This window comes from Mastigoproctus giganteus, chromosome 10, assembly GCF_048544385.1.
Source record: "Mastigoproctus giganteus isolate SK-2022 chromosome 10, ASM4854438v1, whole genome shotgun sequence".
Lineage (NCBI taxonomy): Eukaryota > Metazoa > Arthropoda > Arachnida > Uropygi > Thelyphonidae > Mastigoproctus > Mastigoproctus giganteus.
Window position 1 is genome coordinate 108,102,378 of NC_143584.1, and position 13,332 is coordinate 108,115,709.

General features: G+C 37.3%; 1 protein-coding gene across 4 annotated transcripts in view; it reads right to left on the minus strand.

Moving 5' to 3' along the window:
- Pex5 (peroxisomal biogenesis factor 5) overlaps positions 1 to 13,332 on the minus strand; it is a 321,598-nt gene that overhangs the window by 144,215 nt on the left and 164,051 nt on the right. For all 4 annotated transcript variants that reach the window (XM_090383596.1, XM_090383595.1, XM_090383597.1 and 1 more), the window contains exons 9-10: positions 11,667 to 11,830; positions 5,746 to 5,806 (exon numbers count right to left, since the gene is read on the minus strand). In XM_090383596.1, the coding sequence (XP_090239722.1) occupies positions 5,746 to 5,806; positions 11,667 to 11,830 (225 nt within the window). The remainder of the gene's footprint in view (positions 1 to 5,745; positions 5,807 to 11,666; positions 11,831 to 13,332) is intronic.

A 13,332-nucleotide genomic window follows, 5' to 3' on the forward strand; every position in this document is an offset into this window, starting at 1 on the left:
CTTCTATCATAAGCAAACTTGTTTTTTGTTTGATTTTCTATCCAAACAGATGACAGCCGTTCCATCTCTTCCAGTTCTTTGTGTCTTAATCTAATGAATTTTAATTACACTTTGAGTTGTTCCTGCTATAAAAGTTGTTTTTATTTTCTCTGCATTCTTTGTAATTCTCGGCGTTGCCTCATTTAGGTCTGTAGCACGTGCAATATCACATAGTCTTTCATTTCACTCAAAGCGTTTCACAATTTCATATTTTTTCTCTATCGACAGAGGCGGACTGGCCATAAGCCTTACTGGGGAAACCCCTGTGGGCCGGAAGCCGGTGTGATTTTGGCCATAAACCATATATGAGGCCACTATAAATTTTCCCGGGTAAGAATTTTTGACCCAGTCCGCCTCTGTTTATCGATATTGCTTTTCTTTTTCTCTCCGAATCTGCAATGTCTTCACCAGTACGCTTCCTTTTCACACCTTTTAAGTATTTTACTCATTTCTAGAGATTAGTAAATTAATAAGAGGAGTTTACCTCAATATAGTACGTGGAACACTTCCGTATGATACCCTCCAGAAATTAAAACGGAAAAAACGAAAAAATCGACAACTTACCGGTACATTAAAGTAAAATATAAATTATTAAAGTAAATTATAAATAATTAAATAATCAATTTAACACAATTCAAAATCAATTCAAAACAATTAAAATACAAATTAACGCAATTAAAAGAATCTAACGAAAATATTCAAAACGATTTTCCTTCCTGAAGCTGACAATGCTTTTCGACCGACTGTCGTGATCACAGGAATGAAAATTATCGAATCAGGCTAAACCTGCAACTTAAATAGTGATTATGTGTCTTCGCGCATGCGCGTAAAGGTCCACGCATCGGAGATCAAATATGGCCGCCGAACATTAACAGAATTCTCGTGTAATTTAATTTCAACGGTTTCTGCAATTAATAGTCGCGTATAATTACGTTGAACGTTAAGTATTTTGGCCTCGTTAAATAAAAAAGTATGTTTTTCGTTAATGGCATGAAAGGCTAATTCTGACGCTGCTGAACGAGAAGCACGAACAGAGGCTTCGTGTTGATTTACACGGATATTAAGAGAAAACCGCGTGGAACCCTGATAAGACGAGTCGCAATCACCGCAAGAAATGTTGTATACTAGATCATTAATTTGTGTTGCGAACGCCGAAAGAACCGAGCGATTGTTCAGTATAGTGTGTAACTTCCGTATAGGCCTAGCTATAATTTTAAATTCGGTATCTTTAAAGAATCTGTTTAGCTGTTTGTGCCACTGTTCAACATATGGGACAGAAATAAAGTATTTTTTGATATTACTATTGTTGATTGGTGCAGTATTTTGTATCCTATCCTTAGCTTGTACCCTAATTCGATTTATTGTGTTAATGGGATAACCCCTGTTCAAGAATCTGCTAGTTAATATTTGTATTTCTGAGTCTAAAGCAGAATCCGTCGTTGAATATTTATAGGCATTTAGAAATTGATTAAAGATAATCGATCTTTTGTAGGTGAACGGGTGGTAGCTATTATAATGTAGAAGCATACCGGTGTTTGTGGGTTTTCGATAGATGCTAAATTGTATTTTGTTCGAGTCCCGGGTAAGCGTGAAATTTAGAAAGTTTAATGACTTTCTAAATTTAATGACTTTAATGACTACCCGGGAAGTCATTAAACTTTCTAAATTTCACGCTTACCCGGGACTCGAACAAAATACAATTTAGCATCTATCGAAAACCCACAAACACCGGTATGCTTCTACATTATAATAGCTACCACCCGTTCACCTACAAAAGATCGATTATCTTTAATCAATTTCTAAATGCCTATAAATATTCAACGACGGATTCTGCTTTAGACTCAGAAATACAAATATTAACTAGCAGATTCTTGAACAGGGGTTATCCCATTAACACAATAAATCGAATTAGGGTACAAGCTAAGGATAGGATACAAAATACTGCACCAATCAACAATAGTAATATCAAAAAATACTTTATTTCTGTCCCATATGTTGAACAGTGGCACAAACAGCTAAACAGATTCTTTAAAGATACCGAATTTAAAATTATAGCTAGGCCTATACGGAAGTTACACACTATACTGAACAATCGCTCGGTTCTTTCGGCGTTCGCAACACAAATTAATGATCTAGTATACAACATTTCTTGCGGTGATTGCGACTCGTCTTATCAGGGTTCCACGCGGTTTTCTCTTAATATCCGTGTAAATCAACACGAAGCCTCTGTTCGTGCTTCTCGTTCAGCAGCGTCAGAATTAGCCTTTCATGCCATTAACGAAAAACATACTTTTTTATTTAACGAGGCCAAAATACTTAACGTTCAACGTAATTATACGCGACTATTAATTGCAGAAACCGTTGAAATTAAATTACACGAGAATTCTGTTAATGTTCGGCGGCCATATTTGATCTCCGATGCGTGGACCTTTACGCGCATGCGCGAAGACACATAATCACTATTTAAGTTGCAGGTTTAGCCTGATTCGATAATTTTCATTCCTGTGATCACGACAGTCGGTCGAAAAGCATTGTCAGCTTCAGGAAGGAAAATCGTTTTGAATATTTTCGTTAGATTCTTTTAATTGCGTTAATTTGTATTTTAATTGTTTTGAATTGATTTTGAATTGTGTTAAATTGATTATTTAATTATTTATAATTTACTTTAATAATTTATATTTTACTTTAATGTACCGGTAAGTTGTCGATTTTTTCGTTTTTTCCGTTTTAATTTCTGGAGGGTATCATACGGAAGTGTTCCACGTACTATATTGAGGTAAACTCCTCTTATTAATTTACTAATATCATTATCAACGTAGAACATATTGAGTATTACAGCTCTGATTCATACTATCATTTTTAGAGAATAAAGCACAATTACAAAACGAGGAGGCACGCTTGATACGCATAAACAAAGCTGTGGGTATGTAGCAACTGAATAAACAACACCATAAAGGCACAGATACACTATTAACACCTCACATTTCTAGGGGTTACTACCATAAAAAAATAAAAATCCAGTTGCGTTTGTGCAAGTGGAATCTGTTATAAACTGGTAGTAAACTCTATCTAATTGCATACCGATAGCTGGAATTGTGTTGGTTTTTACGTTATTATGGTGAAATGTGTTTCCCCTTCACTGATATAAAAAACAAATACATTTTCAGAATCTTCTCTTCATTCCTATCATGTTGCGTTCAGTTGGGGTGATTCTGCGTTTGACCGCCATTTCTCGTAAACACAAAGGCGAATCGTAAGTAAGCCAATTCAGTTCGTGTTATATATAAGATATCATTACCGTATTTATAAATAGTGTATGATCGAATTCGTGTAGTGTAAACACGTGTTATACGAGGACTGACTGTATACGGCTCAAACGACGCAATCCATCTCTCTCGTGAAAACGATGTAATTTCCGACAAAAGTTGAGTACGAATTTGAACGCACACATATAAATATGACAGTTGGAATGCAAATTCTTGTATATGTGGGCAGCTCATGCGCAGCAAAGTTGAATTTTGTTCATCTTTCGCTCTCACTCTCCGCCGTTGCACCGTATATCGATAACATATGAAAAACGACCTTGAAGATAGTGGGCGGCAGTGTTACCAAACGAAAAAATCAAGAACCGCGTAACTCCAAGTTCGAGTAAGTCGGGGTATTACTGTACTTGCAATTTGTGTGTGTGCTGTGTTCTTTGTTATTGATTGCTTATCTTTTTACTGTTTTAAATTTTAAGCCCCACCCACAAATGTCAGTGAACAGAAATGTCATCTAGCTAGTATGTACATATGACAGTACGTATTAATTATTCCGATTATCACATATATTCTTCCGATTTTCAGGTATCATTTAATTTTTTAATTGGTAAGGTAATAAAGGGTAAATTTGTGCTTAATATATCTTTACTTTTATAGCTTGAGGGTAATATTCCTCCTATTTTCACTAATTAGAATTAAAATTCAGTTCACAAACGTGATCACAATGACCGGCACTTATTACACATCGTATAGTGAACGGTACTTTACTATTGTAACTCCATCATAACGTGATTTGATAGTACAATCAACCAATCGTAAAGCAAAGGTTCATTGCATTTTTAACTTTGTTTATGTGAAACTTCGGATAATTCGGGCAGCCGCTTAATCAGGCCAAAATGCACTAGTCCCGATATGTCCCAAATAACCGGAATCGACTGTATAAACTTATTCGATCAACTGGTAATATTCTGGCTTATGTTACCCACTGGTAACATAAGCCAGAATATATGGACAAATTCAGTGGAAAATTTCAAATTCAAAATCTAAACATATGGACAAATTCAGTGGAAAAGTTCGGAGAAACACAAGCAGTTGATCTTGACATCTCAAAAGATTTCGATCGTGTTTCGCATAAAGGTCTTCTAAACAAGCTTCCACCTTATGGTTTGCCAACTGTTTTTTGTAATTGATTATCCAGTTTTTTCTCTGATCACTCACTGAGGATGATGGTAGATGGTTCCCTGTCTTCTAACTTCTCCACTAATGCTGGTGTCCCCCAAGGTTCAGTTCTTTCCCCCACTCTTTTCCTCTTGTATATTAATGACCTTCTTCCATTGACTGAAAATCCTATCCAAAGTTTTGCCGATGATAGCACATTGCATTCCACTTTCCATTTTGAGAAACCGTGCCTTGCTCAATCACCTTCAACTTCTCAAATATCCACTACCAATTCCTTCAATGCCGATCTCCAGGTAATTCTCCCGTGGGGCAAAGACAACTTAGTTTATTTCAACCCTTCTAAAGCTCAGTCTTGTCTTATATCTCGCAAAAAGGATTCTTTTGCTCCTATGCTTATCTTTGGTGAAAATTTCTAGGCATAATGATATATCTTTTTTGCGGATTACCTTGACTTCTAATCTCTCTTGGCACAAGCATATTACAAATATTGCTTCCTCTGCATCTAAAAAACTTGGTTTTCTCTTTTGCTCTCGGCTGTTCACTCTGTACAAATTGCAAATCTGCCCTACCATGAATATTGTTCCCACATGTGGAGCAGTGATCTCAAAACCTCTCTCAGGCTTCTAGATTCCATTCAGAAGAGGGCAGTTAGGTTAATTAATGATTCATCTCTAACAGAGTCTCTCCACTCGTTGTCTCATAGATGTACTGTTTCTGTTGCATGCCTTTTCTACAGATAATTCTATGGGCACTGTTCTTCTGAATTGGCTTCTATAATTCCCACTCTCTCTTTCAAAACAGTCCAAACCTGTGCTGCCACCAGTCAACATCCATTTACTGTCCAACTTCAAACACACAGAACCAACTTTTCATCTTCCTTGTTTATTCATTCAACTGCCGTTTTCTGGAACAACCTTCCTTCATATGTCTTTCCTGAAAATTAGTCTACAAAAGTTGAAGTCTAATATCAACGAATATCTTCTCTCGTCTTCTCAATCTCCAACCCAAAAACAGTACTAAGTACTATAGTTTCTAATACCTCTCATGTTTGGGGTTTTCATATAAAAATAAATAAATTAATTAAAAAAAGTAGATAAAAATATATATAAATAACTGGAAGAAATTTCAAACTGCTTTAAAATTTTAAATTAATTTTTGTTATGTACTGTATTACATATCAATTTAAAAAATTAAGTATTCAAGTTTATACATTGTATAACAGCATTAAAAAAAATGGATATTTTAAAAAAGTTTGAAGTATAATTACTTTATAAGGATCTGCAAAATTTTGGAAATCAGCAAGCCAGGGATGCTCACTAGGATCTTCTCTGCAACAGTACGTAAACAGGCAATTAGCATTAAATTCAGATAATGGAACCACGATTATTATTATTATTATTTGTCTGTTTTATTTTTGCCCAAAAATGGCATAATTCCATAATGCCACTTACACAAGGCTTTACCAAACTTAACTGGAAAAGAATTTTGATCAGGATGTGTATTTAAAATGTTCAAATGACATGGTAACATTCAAATGCTATAGATTTCTTTCAATGAATTCATAATTAGTCCTAAAAAATATACTGCAAGGATATTTAGGGATTTGCAACTATCTATAAATCTAAAAATGAAATACATTAAGATTTCTTTTAGCACTGAAAAGAAAAAAATGCATGGCTAAAGCACAGAAAATACAGATGTTGTAGGAGAACTATGTTGTAGGTCATTCACCTGGCAGGATCAGGTAATGGAGTACTATTGTGATGTAGAACCAATGTCTTTTTTGGAAGAGGATATCATTAGTCTACCTACAACTGCTGTATAAAACTGGATGTAAAAATTAAACAATAAACTGTCTGTTAAATGGTAATAGAGACAGGTTTAATATGACATTTAATATAATTAAGTGAAATCTTGAAAACTGTAAACAGGGTTGAAACTCTTATTACAAGGATATGCACCTACTCACATCAAAGAAAGGGATACATATAAAAGAAACAAGTAATAATACCAATTTATTACCACAAGTGGTAATAAATTGGTATTATTACTTGTTTATTATTACCATGCTGATGGAACTGATATTTGGGTGATATTCAAGTCAAGTGGACCCAATTTCGGCAAAGCCCAGATGGTCTGTGACATCTAAATCCTCATTTTGCACCTTCACAATGGTGGGACTGTTAGTAATCCTGGGTATAAACTCCATGCACAAGCACACTGTGGATGACCAACAAGGTATAACCATGGGTATAACCTCCATGCACAAGCACACTGTGGATGACCACCAAGATGTGAACCACCGACTTAAGCAAGGGTCGAGGTGTGGAGCTCACACCACATGGAGGAATGCCGACCTCTGTGTTACCAGGCAATTCTAGGTGGTTGATGACTCTCATCAACCGGGGCAATACCACTACTTTACTTATTGGAGGCTTGAAGTTGTGGAACCCATGTTTAATCTCCAGAGCTAAGTTAAAGTCAATCCTTCGCCAACTCTTCCATCATGCAGTATGACTGATGACTTTTGAGGTAATGACGAATATCATGGCGAGATCCAATCTTCCTTACATTTCGAGGGTACAGCTCTAAAACGGAGTTTGCAGAGCGGCCGCTAGTTAGTACACCAGACTGAACCTATTGGCAACTCTTTAAGAGGCTTCCAGATCAGCTACCGTATAATCTTGCTACCTCTACTCTGCCAGACAGTGATTGGAGGGAGCCCGAGTAGTGTATATGTGGGGGGGGGGCATTGTCGAGGCAACATTATGTCAAGGATCTGGGTATATTCTTACCACATGTACGCCATATCCAAAAATTTCGTTACTTCATACAGCATGTCAACTCCCCCACTTTTTTATACTATCGAATACACCATGAATTGTCAAACTAATAAGAGTAAGCTTATCTGCGAAAAGATCTAAACCTCCCAAACACTTCCTAGTCCATTTCACAAATATACGTGGTCTCATTTCTAATCTCAACAATGTCCTTTCTGCTTGCAGTCTGCCAAATCCCATGTACTTTTTCTGACAGAATCTCGGTTATCGGTTTATTCAATTACTGCTCATTTCAGATGCCCAAATTATTCGATGTATGATCCCTTTCGCCTCAAAGGTGGCACTTGTGCATATGACTGTTCCGATATTCATTGTCAGAAACTTGGGTTGCGTTTTGATTTTTAACAGCATTAGCAACTAAGGCCATATTGCTCCGGGGATATGCGGTGGTCATTCCCAGACCTTTCCGCATCCTCCGTATTTGGTGGTCATGGGCTCGAACCGTGGTCTAATCAAGAAGCGTGTGACTATGCACTGCTGCTCCTGTCCATCAGAGACTTGGGTAATTTAGAATCTTCTCTGGCTTAAAATCACTATCTCATTGTGTCAAATTCATTTGTCGTCTCTACAGTTCTCCCAACTCCACTAATCACTTGGAGTGCTTTGACTTCCTCTCTTTGCAACTTGACTTTCTCCAGTCCAACTTTCTTAACAGTGAGGTAATTTTCCTTGGTGATTTTAATGGTCACAACTCCAGTTGGCTTCCGTTTTCTAGTCACACCGACCCAGCTAGTAGAGATACTGAGGCTTTTGCAATTACTAATGACTTTGCACAGATTGTTTATTTATCTACAAGGATACCGGACAATCCTAACCATACAGCCAACACACTTCATCTTTTTCTCATGAACAATCCTTCTAAGTACATGGTCGAAGTGAGTGGTCCTTCAGGCACCTCAGATCACAACTTGGTGATTGTCTCTTTTCCAATGGAGCCTTTATCTCATTGCTATTCCCAACCTCGTATTGTTTATCATTACAAGAATGCAAAATGGAATGACTTGCAAGATTTCTTTTGTTCTTTTCCTTGGTCGGATTACTGTTTCAAAACTTCTGATGTCAACGTTTGCTCAGATCATGTCAGTGAAATTATTCTTGTAGGAATGGAATCCTTTATTCCACATTCCACTTTAAAATCTTGTCCTTTATTTAACCTTTGGTTTTCCAATAAATGTGCTAAGGCTGTTCAAGAGAAGAATGTTGCATATTGTAATTGGCTTGTTTCCAATTCTTCAGTTACATTTTCTGCCTACACCAAAGCTCGCAACAATTGTAAAGCAGTCATTAATCAGTCCAAACTAGATTTTGTACATGCTAAGAGTAGAAAACTTGCTTCTTGCCCTACTGGTAGCCGAGCATTCTGGTCTCTTGCCAAACTATTGGCTGCAACTGTTGCCCATCTCTGCTCCCACCTCTGTCAAAACCAGATGGTTCTGTTGTCACTTCAGCCAAGGATAAAGCTGACCTGCTAGCATCCCATTTTTCTTCAAACTCGTGTATTAATGATCTTGGTAAACCTCCCACCATTTCCAACATGCTCCATTCTGTGCCTCCTGTGGTCTTCCATCAAAAGGATATTGACGAATGTTGATGCTAAGAAAGCTCCAGGTCCTGATGATATTTCTCCACTTGTTCTCAAAACCTGTGCTCCTGAACTTACTCCTGTTCTTTGCTGCCTTTTTTTGCTTTCTTATTCCAAAGGTGTTTTCTTTCTGCCTGAAAATTTGCTCATATCCAACCAGTTCCTAAAAAAAGGGTGACAAATTCCTCCCATCTAATTATCGTCCCATTGCAATTACTTCTACTCCTTCTAAATTAATGGAGAAATCAATTAACCACCAAATCTTAAACTACCTAAAAACCTTCCTTCTAATCAACGATCGCCAGTATGGATTCCGTCAGTGTTGATCCACCAGTGATATTCTGGCTTATGTTACCCTTTATGGACAAATTCAATGGAAAGTTCAGTGAAACACAAGCAGTTGCTCTTGACATCTCAAAGGCTTTCGATCGTGTTTGGTATAAAGTTTTTCTAAACAAGCTTCCATCTTATGGTTTGCCAACTGTTTTTTGTAATTGGTTATCCAATTTTCTCTCTGATCACTCACTGAGGGTGATGGTAGATTGCTCTTTGTCTTCTAATTTCTCCACTAATGCTGGTGTCCCCCAAGGTTCAGTTCTTTCCCCCACTCTTTTCCTCTTGTATATTAATGACCTTCTTCCATTGACTGGAAATCCTATCCATAGTTTTGCCAATGATAGCACATTCCACTTTCCATTTTGAGAAACCTTGCCCTGCTCAATCAGCTTCAACTTCTCGAATATCCACTATCAATTCCTTAAATGCCGATCTCCATGTAATTCTCCAGTAGGGCAAGACAACTTAGTTGATTTCAATCCTTCTAAAACTCAGTCTTGTCTTATATCTCGCAAAAAGAATTCTTTTGCTCCTATCCTTTTTTTCGTGACACTCTGATTTCTAGACAAAATGATATATCTCTTTTGGGGATTAACCTGACTTCTAATCTCTCTTGGCACAAGCACATTACAAATATTGCTTCCTCTGCATCTAGAAAACTTGGTTTTCTCTTTCACTCTCAGCATAACTTTTCTTCCAAACAGTTGTTCAGTCTGTACTAATCACAAATCCGCCCTGCCATGGAATATTGTTCCCACATCTGGAGCGGTGACCCCAAAACATCTCTCATGGTTCTAGATTCCATTACACTATGATAAATGAGATATTTCAGTTTTCAAGCCATAAAATCGACTAACTGGGAAACCAATTGAGCTAAACAGGTACATGGTAATGTAATTATAACCCCGACCAAAAGAATGATATGCATTTGTAACACCCTGAAAAATGTGCTCAATGCATTAACAAAGTTATAAGCAAATTTAGTCAAATAGCACACCTATAAAATTCATGATGTATCATATGGATGATGCTATGAGGGCTACAATAAATTTCACCTTGGCATTAATCCAAATAGGGTCAACGAACACATTTTTCTTCCAGTGCCCCCCCCACCGGGTTTATTGTGCTTAGACAAGGCTCGTTGATTGACTGTACCTGGAAGTACAAAATTTAATCCCTGTAGTAATTAAATCCTACAGTTCCCATTTGAAATGGTTTATACAGGGTGCAGAGAAACTCTACCGACAAACTTGAACAGGTGATAGAGGGTACCAAATGAAACATTTTTTGTAAGTAAATGGACTGTTATAGCAGCAGAAGCTATTAAAGGGTTGTAAAAATCGAACTCATTCAGTAATTTAATATTGTTTAATGAATACAAATCATTTGCTGTTTCACACAAAATAGAAAAAACAATCCATAACACAGTGCTCAAACATACGATTACTATCAACATTAATGTATGCATGTGTTGAGAGGTCCTCAGAGTGGTGCATATCTGCCACTAATAACATAAAAGCGTAATGTCATTTTATGTTCAGTACGGGTACAGACATGGAAACGGAAGAGAGGCTCACAGGATTTATCAAGGACGCTTCCTAGGCAGAAGATTGCCTCACCACGCAACTAACTGAAATAAGATTCAGTACTTTCTGTTTTAGGTAACATGTAAATATATTTAATATACTCAAATGATATGTGTAGGGTATTAAGTAACAAAGAATGCTCTGAATGAAAAATAAATAACACTTTCTTCACCTATAAAATATATGGGCTTTCCTCCTTCCTGTATTAATACTTTATCATCAATGTATTTGTAAAAAACAATATTCACAGAAAGGAATCAGAGCAATTAGCACATTTACAAATAATTTACAATTTTTAAAAGCAATGAAAATAATATTAACCATTTCAAGTGAGGGGAGAAAATCCATGAAACCTGCAGCCACTGCTATTATCACTAGCAATGCCAAAAAAAAAGACACCTCCCATTTCACCTATTTATTCTCTCCAATAGTTTGTCTAGTTCTTCCTTGAATTTATTTAAGCTATCAATTTCCACAACAACAGATGGAAATTTGTTCCAGCAATCAACCACTAGCTAGCTAATGCACATGTATTGCATAACCATTATTCCTCAATTTGTTCAAAACAATGAAACAGAAAGCAAAAAACTAAGCATATCATTGTTTTTCCAGATATAGCCCCCACCTACAAATAGGTATGAAATTTACTTTGTAAAAATCCATAAAAGACTTACTGAAAATCTGTTAAAGATATGTGAATACCAGAAATCTTCCAGCAATACAAAAAAAATGTTGGCAAATGTGCAAAAGTACATATGAAAGATTAATTTTTTTCTAATTCATAAAATGAAATCAGGATAATAAAGTAGCTACTTTATACTTATTTTACATTTAAGATTTTCACCTGGCCATATCCTCCCATTCTTTCTGTAGTTTGTCCCAAAAATCACCATCCTCCTCATCCTCTTGCTTTTGATTTGATTTATTAGATGTGCCATCTGTAAACTGACTAACCCATTCATCAGCTGAGGCATTATTCCTTTCGTTGATGACACCTTGTTTTAATGTCTTTGAAAGTGAGAGGAAAAAGTTATAAAAAATTTGAAAGTCAGCTATATAGTAGTTCTAATAACAAATGATCAAGTATCTTTAGTTATAAAATTAGTGAGTTATATAAACAAAACTACAGAAAATTAAATATAACAAAACAGAATAACTTAAGTCTCAATTCACTTCAACTGTACCTCAAAAACAAAATATACTATTTTCAGCTAGCACAACTACCAGCATCTCTCTCTCTCTCTCTCTCTCTCTCTCTCTCTCACACACACACACACACACACACACACACACACACACACACACACACACACGGTCCTTGAGGTCATCGCAGACATTCTCCCAGATATGACAGACAAGCTGTGCTTGCTATCTGGGAGTCTAAAACACTGATGGAACTAATATTCAGATGACACAGAAATCAAGGGGACCCAATTTTGGCTAAGTCCAGATGGTCCATGATGCCCAAATCCTCTGCTTGCACCTATTATGATGGTGGGACTGTTATTAATCCTGCGTATAACCCCCATGCAAAAGCACACTGCGGGTGACCTCTCAGGTGTGAACCAACATAAGCAGGGGTTGAGGTGTGGCACCCACATCACATGGAGGAATGCCACCCCTCTGTGGCATTCCTCCGTGTGCCACAGAGGGGTGGCATTCCACCATACGGAGGCAATACTAGGTGGTAGATGACTCTCATCAACTGGTGCAATTCCATCACTTTGCTAATTGGAGGCTTGAAGTGGAGGAACCCATGTTTAGTCTCCAGAGCTATGTTCCAGTCAACCCTTCCCCATCGCTTTCATCATGCAGTATGATTGATGTCTTTGAGGTTATGATAAACACCTTGGCGAGATCCAAACTTCCTTACATTTTGAGGGTACAGCTCTAAAACGGTGTTCGCAGGCTGGCCGCTAGTTAGTACACTAGACTGAACCTATCGGTAACTCTCTAGGAGGCTTCCAGATCAGCTAGTGTATAATCTTGCTACCTCTACTCTGCCAGATAGTGACTGGAGGAAGTCAGAGTAGTGTGTATAGGGGGGAGCATTGTCAAGGCCACATATGTCAAGGATCTGGGTATATTACCATATGTACGCCATATCTAAAAATTTAATTACGTCATACAGCATGACTCCCACTAAGAGAGCAAACCTGCCCATCTCCTCATTCATTTCACAAATATACATGCTCTCATTTCTAATCTCAGCGATGTCCATTTCCACTTACAATCTGCCAAACCCCATGTACTTTTTCTGACAGAATTTCAGTTATCGGTAGATTCCACCAGGGCGCCTCCATAGCCAGGTGGGAAGGAGTAGCAGTGAGTAACACATGTTTCTTGATTAGACCTGGGTTCAAGCCCATCACCACCAAATATGGAGGATGCGGAAAGGTCAGAGAATGACCACCGCATATTCCCGGAGCAATATGGCCTTAGTTGCTAATGCTCCTAAAAATCAAATAACAACAACAACAACAGATTCCACCACTGCCCATCTCAGTTTT